Genomic DNA, 22,064 nt, shown 5'->3' on the forward strand with positions numbered 1-22,064 from the left:
CCTGTCAACAAAAAGAGACTAAATTTTACCTCAATGAACAGACTTTCCAGGCTTCCATAACCTCCAAGATTCTCACGTACCTTTCATGGTCTCCTACTCGGACATATTTTCTTTCCAAGACGCTTTAATTGTCTTCATCTCTGTCTTCCTCCAACCTCATCGTCTCCTCTTCTTCCTCTGTTTGATTAGCTTGTGAAGCTCCCTTTAATTTCTTGCTAGCTAGCTTTTCAGTTGAGGCCTATAAATAAGCTAAGGTTCTGCATGCATGCGATGCGATCGTATATGGAGCAAGCGAGATTCTGGATGCGGACTGCCACCGAGCTGAGCCCGGACCCGAGGCTTGTTCTCGGCCGTCGACTGCCGTCGCCGTCCTGGGAGGAGCAGGCCTTCGCGGCGGACGCCGCCGAGGCCCACTCGGGGGGCTGCGTGTGGCCGCCCAGGTCTTACTCCTGCAGCTTTTGCCGCCGCGAGTTCCGGTCAGCGCAGGCGCTTGGTGGGCACATGAACGTGCACCGGAGGGACAGGGCGAGGCTTAGATCGTCCCGAGCCGACGCGCCGAGGGAAGACGACGCCGTTCGGGAACTGCCGCGCGGCCCGGATCAGTATCAGCCCCGTCCTTGCCGCTTCTCGCCGAGCAGCACTGCTGCTGCTGCTGCTAACCCTAACCCTAATTCCGGACCTCCTGCTCTCGGTCTTAATATCGACGATGCCCCTCGAGTTCCAACGCTTGGAGAAGGAGAATTGGGGTGCGATTCCGAGGAATTCGGTAGAAAGAGATGGAGAGAGGAAGAAGACGATGGGATCGTGATTACAGACAACAAGAGGAGAATACTGACTCATATACCAAAAAATTCTATCAATTTCTTAGTATCGGCTGCTGCCTCTTGTACTGGTGATGGTGGTGATCTGCAGAAGCAAATCGAGGAGTATGTGCCTGTTGAAGAGTTGGATCTCGAGCTTAAGCTTGGATCAGATGCCCCAAATCAAGTACATAAGTAGAAGTTGAATAGATTATCAAAGTGTGTGATCTTGATTCCCTTCTGTTCTCAATTAGTTGTCTGAAATACTATTTTCTTGTCCAAATAGTGTCTTATTTTACATTCAGAATTCCTCTCGAGTTTACAACTCAATATCAAACTAATCATACTGATAGTTTACAATCAATGAACCTTATTTTCTTCCACTTCATTTTCAAACCAACTGAGCTTCAGAATCTGCATAACAGTGTTCTCGATCAGTTTCCAATGGTGTAGAGAGACACTTTCTGCATCGGCATATCTCATACTTGCATTTACATACTCGAGTTGCAATAAGGAGAACTGGAGAAGCAGCTCAAGTTCCAGCCTGTGAGCTTATTCACTGACACATTCCAGCTGCAGTGTCAAATAAACAACAACTTAAAGCCTTACACTCCTCTCTTATCGAATGTACAAATTCAAAATTATAATTCATATATCTGATCATTACCCGGATTCCTTATCAGAAACGCTAACATTCCAGTGCATGGCTCTGATGTCTTCTAGCTTCTTCACAAACCCTCTGGTCTCTTCTGTATTTTTCTGACTCACCAAGGCTCCAAATCCAAGAAAAAGAACATATATTAAATCACATCAGTTACTCAGATAACTTGAGTTTATCACTCCACAAGGTAAAAATAAATAAACTTCAAAAAATTTAATCAAATAATTAATGCCATTATTCTTTAACTTTTTTGTTTTTGTTTTTACTTTCCTGACAGAAGAAGAAGTGCATGCACCAATTCATCCATGCAGTGCCACAAATACACATGCGGATATTAGGCATGCAGCAGAGGAATTTAAGAAGGCAGTCAGTGGATATTTTCTATTAAGGGCCGAGGACTGAGAGAATTGAACCAAAGATGGTGGCTTTGGAAGAAGAGTTCTTAAGGTGTAAGCTGCCCTACTGGTGTAAAAGGTAGGTTGGTTTAATTATCATGAGATATATACTGAGAATTTATTAGTTAGGTACTGGCATTGGCATTGGCTTCCAGTCTGCAATAATTTAGTTACTGAATCCATGTAAAAGGGGCATTAATTAGGAGACTGGGTTCGTCTTGTCCTCTGTTGCGGTGCTGGCTAGCAGACAAAGTGTGCTCAGAGAGGAACAGCTAGTTGAGCAGGGAAGTACAGAAAGAGAGAGGGTGTTTGATTCTGAGCATCAGTGATGGAGGAGCACATGGTAGGAGGTGTGTCTTGTTGCAGGGCATTAGTACTGTTTGTACAAGTCGATCGAGCAAGGAATGAGGGCATGCAATATTCATGGTCTTCTCAGTGCCATGATCAGGCAATCAGCTAGCTGTTTACTTTGGAGTTAATTCTCATGATATGAAAAGAGGATATGGAATCATTTGTACTAATTGATGATATATGAAACTTAGTGCTAAAAGGACTTAAACTCGAAATCTCAGATAACACATATCATATTTACCACTCGGATCAAATTGTATTGGATAAATGATTCTATATTTGATTGAGCCCCCTTTAATTTCATGGACTGCTTAATTTATTTTATTTATTGTGGGTACATATGAATGCATGGAATAAAGTTGGAATGATTCATTTGGTTCTATGACGTAATTAATTCTAATATTTAGATATATAGATAATTATAGTGCTTACTAATTAATTATGATTTTAAAACTAAAATTAAGATAAATAAAATGAGTCAATTGGGAAAGACAATAGGTTAGTTGGATAAGGGAGGTAGCTGGGTCAATCAAGTTAGGCAATTAGGGCCCGTTCGGGCCAAATGAATTAAATTAAGCATTTCAAAAATAATAAATCTCAGTCAGTCTCATAGACTCAATCCCTGGGGTGACCGACCCGGTTAAATTAAGCATTTCGAGCATGTTGAGCAAGTTGATTAGTTGGTTGAGGGATCACGCGAGCTAAGTGGATTGAACATGTCGTGTAGTAGTGGCAAATGGATTGTTAGACTGGTAAACTCATTTGAGTCGGTCGAGTTGTGATGATCAAGTGCAATATTGATTGAGATAGTTGAGTTGACTTGGCAAATTATTCAAGCCAATTGTAATATTTGAGCTAAATGGGTTGGGTGGACTATATAGCTAGATTAGGTTAGTCAGTGAGTTGGGTTGCTCGATTGGTAGCATGAGTTCGACGCTGAAGCTTCCAGCAGCAGCGGCCGCGGCCGCCGCCATTAGGACCGCTACGGAAAGCGCGAGAAAGGTCGTCGTCATCGCCATGATCGGATCAGTATCGAGTTTGCAATGATCCGAGTGAGCGAGCAGGCGCGATTTTATAGAGAGATCGGAGCAATGTGAATTGAATTAAATGGCAAGTTGAGAATACGGATGGATCCATTTCCTGGTCGATCTTTAATTCTTTCCCAATTGTCCCCGGGGCAATGGTGCAACGGTAGGACATCCGGGTTGTAACTCAGGGACCCGCGGTTCGATCCCCAGCTACGGCGTATTTGCAGGAATTTTCCTCCAAATGGGGAACGCAATCAAAGGATGCTGGGCATCTGGATTGGCCGCCGTATGCACTTCCTGATTTACCCTAGTGGTCGGTGGGAAACTTCCGTGGGACCGGGCCGACCACCCCCAGAGATGTGGCTACTGAGATTATCATTTTTTTTTAATTCTTTCCCAATTAATAAATAATCTGCCTCAACGAAACGCATTGTCTCCCAAATTCTATCAATTAGGAAGCCAAATCGTCTTTCAATCCCAAACAAGAACCCTAAATTCCCAGGACGTGCAAGAATTAAGTTACCTGTCAAACCAATATTTAATATTCATATATGATAGAATTACAAGCATTAAAGAAAGATTTTTCATTCGAATTAATTACAAGTTATTATTTCCCAATGCAATAATTTTTTTTCATCCTGTTTAATTAAATCCCTGCACTGTTTATTTTATATATCTAGTTAGCTGAGCAAGTGTTTAATTATAATATGGTGAGGAAGTGAAAAATCTCTTAAACCATTAAACAAAAAAGTTATTTAAAATGCCCTAAAATGTAGTCGAGCCGGTTGCAGGGTAGAATTGTCACCATATATAGTAAGGGTCGAATCACGACAACTACAAAATATTCTCCCATTTATGGGCATGCTCGATACCTGATTTACTTATCTGTATCTAATTGTGAAAGTCGGTGATACTAGACCGTGTGAGATGAATGTAATTACTTTTTACCGTCTTAAAAATTATTTAACATAATTAAATTAATAAATAAAATGCATTGAAATGATAACAAATATATAGTTTTTAAATTTAATTTAAAACAAATAAAATTTGTGATAATAAATGTTACCATAAATTTGTAATTATCTAAAGTGATTATCTACCATTAGAAAAGGATAAATATGTGTTTTAATTGATTCTATTTATAATTAATAAAAATAAAATTGAAGTAAAACTTTACTATGATCAGAAAACAAACCATATAGAATTTATAATTCTAAAGTTATTTGATGCAATTCTAGAATGAAATTAAATATTTATACATAAAAATAGATTTATGATAAACGAATACATATTTTATTATTAAAATAATTAATTTTTTATTTATTAATCAAAATAAATTTGAACTAAAGTTTTATTATGATAATTTATTATATTTTAAAACAATTTTTGTGTTATTTTAAATAGAAAGCTTTTAGTTCAATCTAGTGGGCCTGAATTGTTACTAAACCCAACAATCTCTACGTCAGTGACATATTGGCATCATTGTTATCTTTACGATTATAAATAAGCCATGCCAATCGAGTTAAATTTTATATTATTCAAGCTTATTTAATAAAGGAATCAAGTCGAGCCAATTGAATCCTTGAACAGTTGGATGAAATGAACCAAATCTCCTGGCTCAAACCGGTTCAAGATAAGCAAATGAACCTTTCTTCAATTGAATCAAGTTTCATTTAAGCCAACCTCAATCGAGCTTGAACCAAACTCTCAATTAAACCAAGCTTTGTAGATGTGAACTGTTTCAAGAACTTAAATTAAGCTTGAATGAACTAAACCATACTAGATGAATCATCTCTCCTCAACCTAGCAACGGATTCAATTGGTTCAGTTTGACTTGTATCCATAATTGTCTTTAATTCTCTACAAAAATAATATCCACATCTTAATAAATAATAACACAAATGAGGAAAAAATTATAATGAGCTCAAAAATATATCCAAACTCATAATTAAAATATAATATAAATCAACAATTGATCATACGAGAGGATTAAAAATGTCAAATAATAAATCAAAATAAGTGTCAAATTGTCGGTTATTACCATATGAGTTGGTCACGTCGCGTGTGGCCAAAGCAACAGTCGTGGTAGTGACCGAAGTGTCGCGTGAGATGGTCTTAATAACAAGATATGATTGTGGGCAGTAGAGGAGAAAAAAAGAGATTAGAGATTAGCTTAGGATTGGAAAGATATGCGAAGAGAAGATAACAGATTAATAGAGAATATATTTTTATTTTTTTTAAATGTTTCATTTTATTAAAATAAAAATTATCTAATAAATCTTATTTTAATTTTTATAAATTTAAAATAGAATTTTTATTTAAAATTTTAAAAATAGATTTTTTGACAAATATAATTTTATTTTAGATATATTTTATTTAAGTAAAATAAATTAATAATTCCACAATAATTTACTAAAATTTATGATAGATTTTTATTTATAAAAAATTATATGTACAAATTCATGTTAGTGCAGGAAGCACTAGCAGGTCAAACCTATGTTTTGATTATGGAACTAGGATCAAGTTAAGTATGTGGTTTGACTAACCAGGTTGAAATGAGTTTACAGAGAACAGGTTAAGTCCTAGTGTGGCTAGGCAAGAAGACTTGGCAGAGTCAACGTGCACCAGGCAAGATCTGGACTTGGGTCAGGAGGACCAAGTTGCAGATGAAATGGACTTGGTCAGGAGGACCAAGTTGCAGAGAAGAATGGACTGATCAGGAGGATCAGTTGCGTTCAAGTCCTGGGGGGCAACGACAGAGCCGAGCAAAAGTCCAACGGGTCAGGAGGACTTGGTTGGCATCAGGTAAATTCTCCCGAGTGGAGTGGGTGAAGACGCGTTCCTACGAGGAACAGTAGGCGCCGGTCTAACCCAGGATCTCACCGGAGATCCGAAGTTAAGACTCGGAGTTGGTTCAGCGAACCGACTCAATATCTTTTATACATGTTATGCTAACTTTTTGCAGGAAGAAAAACCGACCAAAACAGGCCGAAAAACTGATTTTCGGGCCTGGAGTCGACCCAGATGGGTTCTGGAGTCGACTCCAGCCGAATCAGCCGAAGGTCAAGGTCTGCGCGTCGGGATTTCTGCTCAGTCGGACTGGAGTCGACCCAAAGTGCAATCTGAGTCGACCCAGAGTCAAGATTTGATCGTCTCCGCCGCCAACGAAGCTAGAGTCGACCCAGAGTGCAATCCGAGTCGACCCAGGCGAGATAGACGTTAAAAGAGATGAAGTTTTATCTGCCACCTCGGCTGGAGTCGACCCAGATGGCGATCTGAGTCGACCCAGGCCTGCTATATAAGGCAGTCGCGAGCAGGAGCCGAGCACACAATTGATTCCGCTCTCAAACGCCTTCCCCGCGACCGTTAAGCTTCCAATCTTCGACGTCGGTGCCGAGCCTGCTCCAAGCTACTTCAACGAACACCGAGACGCCGAATTCACACTCCGGGGAGCGCAAAAACTTGGTAACAAAAGCTGTATTTACATTCCGATAATTTGCTTTGTAATCGAGATTTTTGTAACCGATTTTCGATATACTTGCTACCGTAAGGGGCAAGTATCTTAGTGGATTGCCCAAAGTAAACGGTCAAGGACCGTGGGCCTTGGAGTAGCAGCGTTGCGCTGTGAACCAAGTAAAAACAAACCGAGTCATTTATTTTCGTGCAATTAATTATCGCTTTTGCTATTATTAAGAAATCGCTTCCGTTTTCGCACTCGAGTTTTATCGAAAAATCGAAAAGCGTGCAAACACGCTATTCACCCCCCCTCTAGCGTGTCCGATCCTACAATTGGTATCAGAGCGGGGGTTCTTGAAAACAGTGCAACCACTGATTCAAGACGCTTTTTCGAAATTTTTTTTTTTTTTTTTTTTTTCCCGCACTACTAATCCAAGACCAAGTCTTGGAAATCTTTTTTGTTTCTGTTTTCTTTTTGCATAAATCAAATGGCCCAACAAGAAGGTTCGAGCACCGCGAGGCCACCACTGTTTTCGGGTGACGACTTTCCATACTGGAAAACCAGGATGGAATGTCACCTGAAAACCCAAGTGGAGATGTGGATCATCATCCAGACGGGACTCACAATCCCAACTGGCAATGATGGAAAACCACTCTCCTGCGAGCTTTGGGACAACGCGACAATGAGAAAAATTGAAGCAGACGCAAAAGCCACCCAAACGCTCCAGTGTGGACTCACAAAAGAAGAACTTAACCGGGTCGGACCAATCAACAGTGCCAAAGAGCTGTGGAACAAGCTAATCGAACTTCACGAAGGCACTTCCGACACCAAGGTAAGCAAAAGAGATTTATTTATTAATAAATTGTATAATATAAAAATGTTAGAAGGAGAATCGGCGAGCGGTCTACACGCGAGGATCAAGGATATCCTCAACGGCTTGCACGCGATCGGAGAACGAGTCGACAACCGGGATATAATAAGGTACGCGCTTAAAGCCTTCCCTCGGAATACCTTGTGGGCATCGATGGTAGATGCTTACAAAGTATCCAGGGACTTAAATACAATTAAATTAGACGAAATGTTTTCCGAATTCGAATTACACGAGCAATCTAATACGGAAGTGCAGGAGAAAGGTATAGCTCTAATTGCAGGTTCCGAACCGAAAAGACGAAGAATACCGGAAGACTCAGAACCATCGGACACCGACGGGAACGAAGCCGACGGAAACGAAGACGTCGCCACCGAACTAGTCAACCTAGTTCGGAAAATGTTCCGGAACAAACGCGGAGTTCGCCGGTCGGAGATCAAGAAAGTGGTGAACGTCAAACGCGTCAAAGCAACCGGTTACCGGAAGACAAGATGCAAAGTGCTACGGCTGCGGTCGAAGAGGACACTTCATCGCCGACTGTCCGCGGAAGAACCAAAAGTCGAAGCGGAAGGTTCTCAAAGCAACTTGGGACGAGTCGTCATCCGAAGAGTCAGACGGAGAACCGACAACGAGCCTTCTCGCTCTTCCGGCACAAGACAATCCGTACGAAAGCGACTACGACTCGGACGACGAAAGCCACGGATCCGTATCCGTTTCCGAAGGTTCCAAATCCACTGTAAGTCAAAGTAAATTGTTTTCAATTATAATTTGCCTTAGTAAAAAATTAGTAATGACCGAAGCCGACCGTGACTCACTCCGAGAAAAGTTAGCACTTTTCGAGGAGAAAGTCACCTCCGAGTCACCGACTTTGGAAGAGCCGGTTGAGGGTCCGACTCGAGCTCAACTCGAGGAAGACAACTCCCGGCTAAGAATCCAAGTCAGTGATCTCACACGATCGCTTGAAAAATTCACCTCCGGGTCCAAGAATCTGAAAATGATGCTTGGATCGCAGAAGGCTGGATACAATCGATCGGGCATCGGATATACCACAAAACAAAAATCATTTATTGCATTAACACGTAGAAGTCGAACACGAGTCCAAGCGTGGGTTCCGAAGTCCCGACTGGTTAACCCAGTCGGACCGAACCAATTCTTGGTTCCCAAGGATCAGGTCCACTTGGTTCGACCAATCAAGGGGCACGATCCCGGGGGAACCGGAACAAATTGTTTGATTTCATGTATAACTTAGATTTTATTCCTGCATTAGAAATTAGGTTAGTTTAAGGACCAACTACTGGATCAATTATTGCCAACATAGTACCAGGGTGGGGCGAGATGATAGTACGTCAAGGAGGCTAGACAAAGTGGTCGGGAAGGGTAAGGAGTACCTGACTTGATTCACCGAGTCGAACCGAACTGACCGAAGCTACCTCGCCACATCCTAGACTAGTTAGACCAAGGTTTTTCAATAAATCGATTAAGTCCATAATTTCTTGAATTGATTCTGACTAGGAAGTGGTCGTTGCTCCGATAACCAAGAAGGCCCCTTGCCTCGCCACCTACCTGGGAATCAATTTTTGAAATGTGTACTTAATTGGTTGAAGGCCAAACCTGAATCTAACTCAAAATTGATCAAGTATAGATACCTTTTCACAATAAACAAAGATAAAATTGAAATCATCTCACATTCAACTCATAGGTTAACTGATTGATCACTTAGACTGGGTGAGATGAATAGGTAATAAACCAAAAATAACCCAACAAACAAGTTTTCAAATTAATTTAAATCATAAAACGTAAAATTACAACTATTGCAAGGATTGAGCCTCGGGGAGCCGTCCTTTGCAATTAATTTAACCTTAACAAGGATTGAGCCTCGGGGAGCCGTCCTTACAATTAATTTCAAATTTTCAAAAAATTAACTTCAAAATTAAAAACAAATTTTCAAAATTAAATTAACTTCAAAATTAATTAAACAAATTTTCAAAATTAAATTAACTTCAAAATTAATTAAACAAATTTTTTTCAAAATTAAATTAACTTCAAAATTAAATTAATTTTTTAAATTAAAATTTTCAAAATTAAATTAACTTCAAAATTAATTAAACAAATTTTTTCAAAATTAAATTAATTAAACAAATTTTCAAAATTAAATTAACAAAATTTCAAAAAATTAATTCAAAACAAAAATTTTCAAAATTAAACAAATTTTCAAAATTAAACTTCAAAATTAATTAAACAAATTTTCAAAATTAAATTAACTTTCAAAATTAATTAAATTAACTTCAAAATTTTCAAAATTAAAAATCAAAAAATTCAAATTTCAAAATTAAAAACAAAATTCAAAATTTCAAAATTAAAATTTTCAAAATTTTCAAAATTAACAATTTACAAAATTTTAAAAACTTAATTAACTTCAAAAATTTAATAATTTTCAAATTTAAAGTTAATTAAATTAAAACTTTTAATTAAAATCTTAAAACCGTGAATCCTTCTTGGATCGGCCGAAAAGCTGATCTGAGTCGACCCAGATCATCATCTGAGTCGACTCAGCTATAGTCAACGGAACGGCGGGAATTTCCCGCCGAAACGTCGTTTCGCCTGCTGGAGTCGACTCCCACCGCCTTCTGAGTCGACCCACACCGCCACCTGAGTCGACCCAAGACCCTGGAGTCGACCCAGATCGCAGTATAAAACAGAATCGGCCGAAGCCGATTCTTCACGCGCCGATACCTCCAAATCTTCCCTTTCTCTTCGTTTTGTCGCGATTCAGCCGTAGGAAAGCCTCAACTCACCACATGGGTCCCAAGTAACATCTCTAAACTTAACCTTTTATTTCTTATTATTATTTTCTAGTAGTTATTTCTTGTTATTTACGAAGCATTTTCATATTTAGACGAGCAAAGAGAGTACGAGAGGCTGCTTTGATAACACCCCCTCCATAGACCCTAGGTTCCCCACTGAGGGGCATAGGCTTAGGTTTGAGGAGACTACCTATCTTCCACTCCCCAGCCGCTCACTAGATAGGGAATTCTTTGCTAGGTCTTGCCCATTATCAGTACAAGCGATCACCCATTATCATCTGGATCGTCTAGTCTTTTGTACTACCCCCATGAACACGACTCTGTGTTCAGAATTTTTTAACAACCTTGATCTGCAAAATGAATCCACCATTATCTCCAGAGTAGGACGCAGGACTATCACGATTACCTCAGCTCAAATTAATACATTTATAGGTTTTCGCCCATCAGCCTCTCAGTTCGTGGTTTATCCCCACTCCTGTATGCCATTTGATGAGCCTCACGAGGACATTACCTTAGATGTCATGCATACTTACTTTTTCCAGCAGGATAGAGCCCCAGGATTAGTGAACTTTCCCTCCACAGACCTCAGAGTTCAAGAGTATGTGTTATATAGAGTAATAGTAAACTGCATACTCCCCATCAACACCAGAAACCTTTCTACTATGAGGCCATATCATTCATTTCTACTCTATGCCTTCACCCATAGATTAGACATAGACCTAGGACTGTTGATTTTCCATACCATCATCTATGCCTCATCTGTAGTCACCAGTAGGAGAGTGCATATGCCCTTCTGTCACATCTTGACCGGCATGTTTGCATCTCTAGGGGTAGATACCACCATAGGTGAGATCATACCCCATGGAGACTACGATGTTATCGGTAGCCGACACATCACACTAGGGCATATAGATGTTAGTGAGGAGGGGAGGTTATCATGGAGGCAGCCTCAGCTCCAGCCACCACAGCCTCAGATTCAGCTTCCAGAGCAGCAGCAGGATCAGCCTCAGCCAGACCCAGCAGAGGCTGATATAGGGCCAGAGCTAGAGGAGCTGCTAGAGCTTCCTGATGTACCAGCTCCACAGATGACTACAGACCAGAGACTGGACAGGCTGGAGGAGTCAGTTCAGTCCCTGTCTACGAGGATTGATGCACAGGGAGCTGACATCACTCAGATCCTGCAGCTGTGAGGGCGATGCAGCCTTCTCATCCACCACCTCCACCACAGCTTTAGACATTTTCAGACTTGTGATAATATTTTGATATGACTTGTGTTAGATTTGACTTAGACTCGTGGTTGACTTATTTTTGCTATTAGATTATCTAGCTGTTACTTGATATTAGCTGCTACCACTTGCTATTACTTGAAATTTTAATTACCTGACTTGATACTACTGTTTGCTCCTGATTCTAAAATTATCATTATATTTGCCTCATGCTATGACTTAGAAGAAAGTTAGGCTTATGTTTAGTAGAGTAGGAAAAAGGAATTTGTTTTTGAAAATACATGTTTTTCAATCTATTATAAGTATATTTTGAAAATGATTTCAAAACTATTATATTTTTTCAAAATTACTTTTTCTTCAAAGTTTGATTTCAAAATTAAGCAAATGGAGATTTTGCCTTAGACTAGAAGCAACCCCCTAGAAAGCATGATCCTATAGATCTAGGTGGACATCTCACAAAGCACACTAGATACCTTGTTTGTGTTTGCTAAAACATAGAACGGGTGAGATGTATAGGAATCTAGTCTAAGCCAAAAACAGATGCTTTAAGTCAGTGCATCAACTAAAACAGCTTAGACTTTAATTCATATTGATCAAGTTAAGTGTCCCAAAGCTAAAAGACAATCTTTGAAATTGGGATGATACACTTAAACTTGGCTAACTGGGTCAAGCTACTACTTTCTAGTAGATGGCTAAAACCTAAGTTGGACACGCGCCCCAAAAGGAACATTTTTTTGTCTAACTATGTTTATTATTTATAAACTTGGACTCAACCCATAGAACCTAATATTTTTTGATTATGTCAAAGGGGGAGAGAATTGAGGTTCAAGTTAATCAAAAGAATTTTCCAAAATCAAAATCAATTCTCAAATTTTTTTCAAGTCAAAAATTTTTCAAGTCAAATATTTTTTTTCAAGTCAAATACTTTTTTGAAAAAGCATAAGTTACTTGAAAAAGGGGGAGTGAATGATTCAGGGGGAGCAAAACACACATGCATGCATTTTAAATAATTGCTCATTTTTGCATACTCCTATTTTGAATATTGGTGTTAAATATAATTGAGATTTGTAACTTAACTTGAAACCTTAAGTTGCCATAATCAAAAAGGGGGAGATTGTTAGTGCAGGAAGCACTAGCAGGTCAAACCTATGTTTTGATTATGGAACTAGGATCAAGTTAAGTATGTGGTTTGACTAACCAGGTTGAAATGAGTTTACAGAGAACAGGTTAAGTCCTAGTGTGGCTAGGCAAGAAGACTTGGCAGAGTCAACGTGCACCAGGCAAGATCTGGACTTGGGTCAGGAGGACCAAGTTGCAGATGAAATGGACTTGGTCAGGAGGACCAAGTTGCAGAGAAGAATGGACTGATCAGGAGGATCAGTTGCGTTCAAGTCCTGGGGGGCAACGACAGAGCCGAGCAAAAGTCCAACGGGTCAGGAGGACTTGGTTGGCATCAGGTAAATTCTCCCGAGTGGAGTGGGTGAAGACGCGTTCCTACGAGGAACAGTAGGCGCCGGTCTAACCCAGGATCTCACCGGAGATCCGAAGTTAAGACTCGGAGTTGGTTCAGCGAACCGACTCAATATCTTTTATATATGTTATGCTAACTTTTTTGCAGGAAGAAAAACCGACCAAAACAGGCCGAAAAACTGATTTTCGGGCCTGGAGTCGACCCAGATGGGTTCTGGAGTCGACTCCAGCCGAATCAGCCGAAGGTCAAGGTCTGCGCGTCGGGATTTCTGCTCAGTCGGACTGGAGTCGACCCAAAGTGCAATCTGAGTCGACCCAGAGTCAAGATTTGATCGTCTCCGCCGCCAACGAAGCTAGAGTCGACCCAGAGTGCAATCCGAGTCGACCCAGGCGAGATAGACGTTAAAAGAGATGAAGTTTTATCTGCCACCTCGGCTGGAGTCGACCCAGATGGCGATCTGAGTCGACCCAGGCCTGCTATATAAGGCAGTCGCGAGCAGGAGCCGAGACATCAATGATTCTCGCTCTCAACGCCTTCCCCGCGACCGTTAAGCTTCCAATCTTCGACGTCGGTGCCGAGCCTGCTCCAAGCTACTTCAACGAACACCGAGACGCCGAATTCACACTCCGGGGAGCGCAAAAACTTGGTAACAAAAGCTGTATTTACATTCCGATAATTTGCTTTGTAATCGAGATTTTTGTAACCGATTTTCGATATACTTGCTACCGTAAGGGGCAAGTATCTTAGTGGATTGCCCAAAGTAAACGGTCAAGGACCGTGGGCCTTGGAGTAGCAGCGTTGCGCTGTGAACCAAGTAAAAACAAACCGAGTCATTTACTTTTCGTGCAATTAATTATCGCTTTTGCTAAATTAAGTTAATCGCTTCCGTTTCCGCACTCGAGTTTTATCGAAAAATCGAAAAGCGTGCAAACACGCTATTCACCCCCATAATTTATATAAATTTAAAATAGATTATTTTTATCTCAATTTTTCATTAAAGTTTAAATGAATTTTGTGACAGAAATTATACGGTTTCAAATTTTGTTTATAATCTGTATTTATTTTTCTTTATAAAAAGTTATTTGCAATTTTCTCTCAAATAAATTTCAAATTTCATCTCAATTATTTTTAAATATAATATTTTATTAAAGTGAAACGGATTAGTAATATTATCGCAAGTCTGTCACTAATTTATCTAAATTTGGAATAGATTTTATTTTAGTTTAAAATAATTTATATAAATTTGAAATGGATTATTTTCTGTTTCAATTTTTTATAAAATTTTAAATGAATTTTTTGATAAAAATTATACCATTTCAAATTCTATTTATAATCTGTATTTATTTTTGTTTATACAAATATATTTGCAATTTCGTTTTAAATTCATTTCAAATTTCGTTTCAATTTTTTTTTTCAAATATCATATTTTATTAAAGTGAAACAGATTAGTAATTTTATAGCAAATTCGTCACTAATTTATATAAATCTGAAATAGATTTTATTTTAGTTTAAAATAATTTATATAAATTTGAAACGGATTATTTTCTGTTTCAATTTGTTATGAAATTTTAAATAAATTTTTTAACAGAAAATTATATAGTTTTAAATTCTGTTTATAATTTGTATTTATTTTTGTTTATAAAAATTTATTTGTAATTTCGTCTCAAATTCATTTCAGATTCTGTCTCAAATTTTTTTTAAATATCATATTTTATTAAAGTGAAACGGATTAGTAATTTTATAACAAATAGTCACTAATTTATCTAAATCTCTAAATAGATTTTATTTTAGTTTAAAATAATTTATATAAATTTGAAATGGATTATTTTCGATCTCTATTTTTGTTATGAAATTTTAAACGAATTTTATGACATAAATTATATGGTTTCAATTGTTATAATTTGTATTTATTTTTATTTATAAAAATTTATTTTTAATTTTGTCTTAAATTTATTTTAAATTCTGTTTCAATTTTTTTTTCAAATATCATATTTTATTAAAGTGGAACGGATTAAAAATTTTATAGAAATCCGTCGTGAATTTATCTATTTCTTTCTTCTTGATATCTTCAGAGATGGATATATATATATAGTTTATCGTCAATTACTGTAACTTTCAGATTTGGATGAATTAATGCATCTTTCTTAACAATAAAAAAACAAATTAATAACAAAAAAAAATCTTATTCCAGAGCATCCATAAAGAACAAAACAATTATGGACAATTAATCTGTTCAAACTACGTACGCCAAGAATTAATTATGTATCATACATTAGAAATTAATTGCTGAAGGCTTTAAAAGTATACACGCTTCAGTTTAAGCGAATCACGCAGCTGATCCGACGGTCGGAGACGATAGCCATGAAGATGGCCGGCGTGTTCCAGGAGTCCAGGTAGACGTCGAAGATGTGCAGCCATGAACACGTCGTCGATGCCTGCAGTGTCTTGAAGCGTGTTAATCATTCAGCAGCCAACCTATAAATTCAACACCTTGACTTTAGAAGTCGAAAGTCAACGTTGACGATACATGGGAGATCAACTTGATGAAAACAAAAGAATCGGAGCCTGATTGATTACACTAAGTCAATACTATCGAAACAACGTTTTCCTTTTAATTTAATTAAAACAAGCGGTTGAATCAGACTTAAAATAATCTTGATATATTAAAACTTGTGGAATCAAGAAAATCATACGTGACAAAAAAATCTAATTCAAGAACATCCATAAAGAGCAAAACAAGGACGTACAATTACGTCAAAAATTAATCACATATTACACACTCGAAACCAATTAATGAGACGAACCTTAAAAATACGCTTCAGCTGAAGCGAGTCATGCTGCTGATCCGGCGGCCCGAGATCAAAGCGCTGAAGGTGGCCGGCGAGTCCTCCAGGTAAACGTCGAAGAAGTGCAGCCATGTGTCCGTGCTCTCGTCGTAGATAGTGCTCTCGCTCTCCAACTCCATCACCTGCAGAACAGTCTTCTCTCCGCGCTCCACTACGTCGTCGACGGGGTTGATCACCACGGGATCGTCAAACAGCTCGACGAACGCGATCTTGCCGCCGGCGGTGATGGCGAAGTGAAGGCCGCCACACTCCGTGCAGTCGAACCACTCTACGCCGTCCGTGTACATCGGCATGGTCGTCGCAGCAATCGATCGATCAAGGAGGAGGAGAAACTTGGACGAAGAAGAGCAAGTGAACTGCAGGCTTCTCTGCTCTCCTAGATATATATAGTTTTTGGTGAGTAGTCGCTGTCAATCTCCGTTAATTTAGGAAATCAGTTATTTTTCCTTATTTATCGGAAGCAAATTAATCTTATTTCGCCACATCATCAATTCTATGTTTGTTTTCAAAATCAAATAAGTTAATCTAGCGCCAGATCAAATTTGTTTTTCACTTTTGGCGCCAAATTCAATATTTTTAATTTTTTTTCAGATTTAAAAATTATATTTTATTTAAATTTGATTTTTAATTCTCATATAAAAATAATAATTTTAAAAAAGATAAATCCCAGTAAGTCTCATGACCACTAGGTTAAATCGGGAAGCGCATACGGTGGCCAAGTTTCCCACCGACCATCAGGATAAATTGCGTTCTCTATTTGGAAGAAAATTGCCCAGCATCCTTTGATTGCGTTCCCCATTTGAAGAAAAATTCATACAAATACGTCGTAGTTGGGGATCGAACTGTGGGGAATCACAACCCGGATGTCCTACCGTTGCACCATTGCTCTGGAAAAATAATAATAATAATAATAATTTTAATAGTATGTGTTCTTTGATTGTCCATAGACAGACAGATGGGGACTATTAAAATATCACATCTTGGAGATTAAAAAATATCTATTTTATTTTTAAATTATTAATTTATTTTAATATGTCGATGATAAAGAGAAAAATATACTCATGGCGGCCGGCTTGCCCTCGTATCGTTACTGCTTCACTCATGGCGGCAGAACCGGAGCTGCTTCCGCAGGTGCTCGTCCTCCGCCCGAAGCCACGTTTGGAGCAAGCCCTCTCCGCCCGCTTCCACCTCCTCAAGCCGTGGGAGTCAACGATGCCACTCGACCGCTTCGTCGCCGCCCACGCCGCCGCCGTCCGCGCTGTGATTTCCACCGGTCTGGCAGCAGTCGACGCGCCCCTGATCCGCGCTCTCCCCTTCCTTGGATTCGTCTTCACCACCAGCGTCGGCGTCGAACACATCGACCTCGCCGAGTGCGCGCGCCGAGGCATCGCCGTCACCAACGCCGGCGCCATCTTCTCGCGGGACGTCGCCGACTACGCCGTCGGCCTCCTTGTCGATGTCCTCCTCCGTGTGTCGGCATCCGACCGGTACGTCCGCCGCGGATCGTGGCCCGTCGCCGGAGACTTCCCTCCCCGATGTAAAGTACGATTTCTGTTAAAAACATTCCATTGCCCCCTTTTTCCTGTTTCACTCATTTTTTAATCTCGATCTAAATCTGCGGAAATTAGATCTGGATCTGAAGTTCATATGAATAAATCGAAATGCTAACACTATTGTTTTCTTTTAGTGTGATGAGTGATGCCAAATGCAAGATCCCATTACTCCATCTATGGATAATATGATCATTGTTTTAATATCTTTTCTTTTGAAACATTGCTTGAGTCATAGAAAACTCATGGTAAGATTTACTTGAAAGGGACTTGGAACAGAATTTTGAGGGTTTCCCTTTAGGTTTGCACCAATGAAAGAAAGGTCAATTTTCTTTAGGAATGAGTGTGAGTGATGCAGACAGGAGGCAGAAATTATCCTTGGCCGGGCATGGACAAACTCAGGTTAGATTTAGAGCATAGCCCCTCTCTTGATCGGAGGGGCATACTTGAACGACCCGCAATGCACCCAATTCTCTTCTTGTTAGCAAATTGAGTTCTCATTGCATTTTGAGTCCATTGACTAAAACTGACTTGAACGTCGAAGTGTCAAACTGTCAATGTATAGATCCCGTATGTTAGTTTTACTAGTAGGATGTTGTTGGAGTGAACATCACTTAAGAAAACACTGACTAAGCCAATGAAATAAAAATCATTCAATTGATTGAATACTATTAATGATATGCTCTTTTAAAGAGCTCAATGAATAGATTGGATTCATGTAGCTGTTCTGAATAGTTGAGACAAATATTATTTGATGATAATGACCATGAGTAGGCGTTTTACTTTGTATGTTTCCTCTTCTCCTCTAAGATTGTATTGTATGCTGAGACTTAAGCATGATTTACTCTTTGAGTAGTTTGGAACCTAATAGAAATCTATGAAGTTACATGACGGGCTGATCTGAGTGATGATCATCTTATGGCGAGTGATTGGTTGGCACAAGCCGATTGCTTAAGTAGGTTTTGTGTTTCATATGCAAGTATCTTTTTGCAAACTCATAACCATCTCTTTTTTCTGCTAAATTTGGTTAGTGTATGTCAGGGAGTAAGCTAACGTTTACAATCTGTATTGCAGTTAGGAGGCAAACGGGTTGGCATTGTTGGACTCGGGAGTATCGGATCTGAAATCGCGAAAAGACTCGAAGCTTTTGGTTGTTCAATCTCATACTTCTCAAGAAACAAAAAGCCATTATTTCCTTACACATACTTCCCCACAGTTGGTGATCTTGCAGCGAAAAGCGACGTCTTGGTGGTTGCTTGTGCTCTCACAGAAGAAACACACCACATCATCGACAAGGATGTCATGTTGGCATTAGGGAAAGACGGCATAATTATAAATGTGGGAAGAGGACCTCTTGTCGACGAGGCAGAGTTAGTGAAACACTTGGTTCAAGGGAAGATAGGAGGTGCCGGTCTTGATGTGTACGAGCGCGAGCCTGCTGTTCCGGAGGAACTACTTCGTATGGACAATGTGGTGCTGTCCAGTCATGTGGCCGTGTTTACGATCGAGTCATCGGACGACCTTGTTGAACTGGCAATGGAAAATTTAGAGGCCTTCTTCTCAAATAGGCCTTTGCTTACTCCTGTCCATGGAACTACCTGAATGCTTATTTTGGGTGCCACCGATTTCCTATTCTTCCTTTATCTTTCGATGAAGTGGTAAGATGCAATTGAAATGATTTGCGATGAATAAGCTCTAGCTGAGTTTAGTTTGTAGAAAGGCTCTATCTACCACTTGTATTGTGTTGAGTTTTGAATTTCGCCCTCCGGGACATATGTCACTTTGATTGTTGGTTATGACGGAGCATAACTTGTAGAAGAGAATAAGAGTTTGAATCTCAGCGAAGTCGGGCAATACTTTCTTCACGATCATGGTCAACTGTAATTTTTCGATTTACCTCCTTATAGATGATCATGGAGTCGATCATATGGGATCATTAAGATGACAAATTTCATCTTTTTGCATAAGACTTTTGAACTTCAATACGATTTGTCAAAGCCATTTCTGCTCTCTGTCGCTCTCTTTGAGTCAGATGTCAATTTGGTTCATTGTTTGTTGTAGCCGGAATTGCATTTAAACCATGTTTATTTATTTAATTTAAAAATAATATTTAAAAAATTAGTCATGGAAATCTTCTGTTTCCATTTTTGTCAAACAGCCAAATCTTATTAACCCCATCATCTACTTAAAGAACGTAACGGAATATCCGTTATATCCGATCTAGTAGCGGAGCGCTATATAAGGACCCCCGCTGCGTTGCCCTCGGCCACCAGTTCAGTTCTTCGCGATGGACGACTCTCCGAGGCACAGGAGCGGCGCCGATGACGGCGCTTTGTCGTCCGTGGAGGTTCCGGCGTGGGAAGCCGACGCAGGCGGCGTCGGCCTCCGCGTCGAGGGGCAGGTGGCGATAGGGCGCCGCCGTGCGTCGGGCGGCGGGCCGCCCCAATTGACCTGCCACTTCTCACGCCTCGCGGCTCCTGATTCTGAGGGCGCCCACTTCACTTGCCGCCGGCACTTCGACCGCCTCGACCATCAGGCCGCATGGGAGGAGGAGGCGCGGCGGATGCTCTCCTCCGTGGCGGCGGACCACGTGCGCCCCGCCGACCTCGAGCATCTCGCAGTGGCCTTCTCGCTGTACACCTTCTTCATACTCCACCGGTTCTCGTTCGCGGAGCTCGTCGAGGTGGAGATCTCCGCCGTCATCAAAGTCCCCGCTGCTCCTTCCACTTCCTCCCCCGACCTTCGCTTGTTTCTGCCTGTGGAAGACTATCGATATCTGCATTCAGCGTTCGGCGACGGCGTCGGCATGCAGACGGACTCCGGCGGAGGGCCCTGCAGATCGGCGTCGGCGGCGGCCGTGGAGGCTCTCCAGACGGTGACCCCGGGAGAGCCTGGCTCGTGCCCGATCTGCCTCGACGACTTCGACGCGGCGGCTCAACTTCTGGCGATGCCTTGCCTCCATCAATTTCACGAGGTGTGCTTGAAGGAGTGGCTGATGCGGAGCAATTCCTGCCCCGTCTGTAGATTTCCTCTCCCTGTTGACGCAGAGTAGCAAAAATAATAACAATCTTTTTTATCCTGAAAATAAAGTAATTTTTTGATCTTCCTGTAATTTCTTGTTATTTGTTTTTCATTTCTTTCGGCTATTTTGTCAGTCTTCTATTTGCAAATCGACTCTGAACATTTAGCATATTTTTATCTATCTTTTTTAAAAATAAAATAAAATAGGTCTCAGCATGGTTAGTTTTTATATTTTTTAAATATATATCGATACGCATTATATTGATGGCAGTTAATAACATTATAAAATAATATAATTAATATAATATAAACACAAACCATGGGATGCTAATTATGATATTTTATAAGCAATGATCAAACTATATAAGATATTCATATAAATTATATTGGAGTTTTTTTATAGATAATGACATAATAAATAATTTTTTGTTTTGATGAATGTAAAATGTAGATGGACATAGAATTTGAAGTTGGGGATGCATAAAATTTATTTCTACAAGTCATTCGGGCGATGTAGATGATTTCTGTAGGAATGTTATTATCAATTGCCTTGGGGTCGAATTCTAATGAAGATGGAAATGCTCCGTTGGTTGCCTTAACCGCCCGTAGACGTTATTGTTACTAAAGGGGAAGTCGATTTATTCCCTTCCAATTAGTAGGGGGGCTATTTTGGAGAGATCGTTAAGGCGACACTACCAATGATGAACGTTAATATGACGTGTTAGATGACATGTTGGGCCATATATAGGGCAAGGTTAATAACTTTTGGGCTGGCCCAACTAAGGCTCGAGCCCAGTTGAATTGTGTCAGGGTTGATTTGGCCACTTATTTATTTTTAAAAAAATATGGAAACAAATATTTGGGTTAAAATTCAAAAGAACCTTTTTATTGTTAAAAAATATCAACAGGACATTTATTTTATTTTTTTCATTCTCAAAATATTATTATTTTAATACTATCAGTCAAACAAACTATTCAAATTTAATTAAAGCAATTACAACTTTTCAAAATCAGTCAAATACTATTAGAGCAATTTTGTTCAAAATTGATATAATGTAGAGCGACTGATAAAATACTATTTTGACAATAATAAAAATAAAATACTCCCCTTTAATTTATATCCAAAATATTTTAAAGAATCTAAACATAGATTTTTTTGTTAGATTTTAATTTACTCTAATAATAAATATTTAAACAAACAAAATTGAGTTCCAAGTTATGCAATCAAACAAAATTGGATTCCAAGTTGGAACCGATTTAGGAAAGAGAAGAAAAGAAAAAGATAGTTTCACTTTCATAGCGAAGCTCGATCTATTCAAAATTCAACAAATGTATAAGAACAATACAATTATTAATTATTAACCTCTCGCACACGCAAGGATGATTGTGATTAGCTATCAAACGCGACAATTATCAGATTTCAATATTCCTTTCTCACCAAAAACAACATCATGAAGCATGAAGAATTATATATATATATAGAAAGATGCTGACACTTCCCTGTCGTTCTGTGAAAGTCAACGCTGGTTTGGTCTTGGCTTCTTGCTTAAATTTGCTGATTCATGCAGTTTCCTTTTCCCGTAGAT

At 39.4% G+C, this 22,064-nt stretch overlaps 2 protein-coding genes across 2 annotated transcripts; both read left to right on the forward strand.

The window, feature by feature from the left end:
- The first annotated feature begins 261 nt into the window (after positions 1–261).
- On the forward strand, positions 262–1,098 carry LOC141830356 (putative transcriptional regulator RABBIT EARS). Its single transcript, XM_074717796.1, has one exon. It carries the CDS (start codon positions 262–264, stop codon positions 997–999), a length of 738 nt encoding a protein of 245 aa, XP_074573897.1. The 3' UTR covers positions 1,000–1,098.
- Positions 1,099–17,008: 15,910 nt separating this feature from the next.
- LOC141831180 (glyoxylate/hydroxypyruvate reductase HPR3-like) lies at positions 17,009–19,184 on the forward strand. The gene is made up of 2 exons (XM_074718598.1): positions 17,009–17,449; positions 18,532–19,184. Exons 1-2 carry the CDS (start codon positions 17,009–17,011, stop codon positions 19,057–19,059), a joined length of 969 nt encoding a protein of 322 aa, XP_074574699.1. The 3' UTR covers positions 19,060–19,184.
- Positions 19,185–22,064: the final 2,880 nt, after the last annotated feature.

Source organism: Curcuma longa, chromosome 6 (genome assembly GCF_044706935.1).
Source record: "Curcuma longa cultivar G26 ecotype Majalengka, Jawa Barat chromosome 6, ITB_CL_G26_1.1, whole genome shotgun sequence".
In the NCBI taxonomy this organism is placed as follows: domain Eukaryota; kingdom Viridiplantae; phylum Streptophyta; class Magnoliopsida; order Zingiberales; family Zingiberaceae; genus Curcuma; species Curcuma longa.

What these genes read in the sequence shown, in the direction of transcription:
- LOC141831180 (XM_074718598.1), top strand. Translation starts at nt 17,009, where the DNA reads ATGGCGGCAGAACCGGAGCTGCTTCCGCAGGTGCTCGTCCTCCGCCCG. An exon ending in ACTTCCCTCCCCGATGTAAA is followed by an intron (nt 17,450 to 18,531) that starts GTACGATTTCTG and finishes TCTGTATTGCAG; the next exon opens with TTAGGAGGCAAACGGGTTGG.
- LOC141830356 (XM_074717796.1), top strand. Translation starts at nt 262, where the DNA reads ATGCATGCGATGCGATCGTATATGGAGCAAGCGAGATTCTGGATGCGG.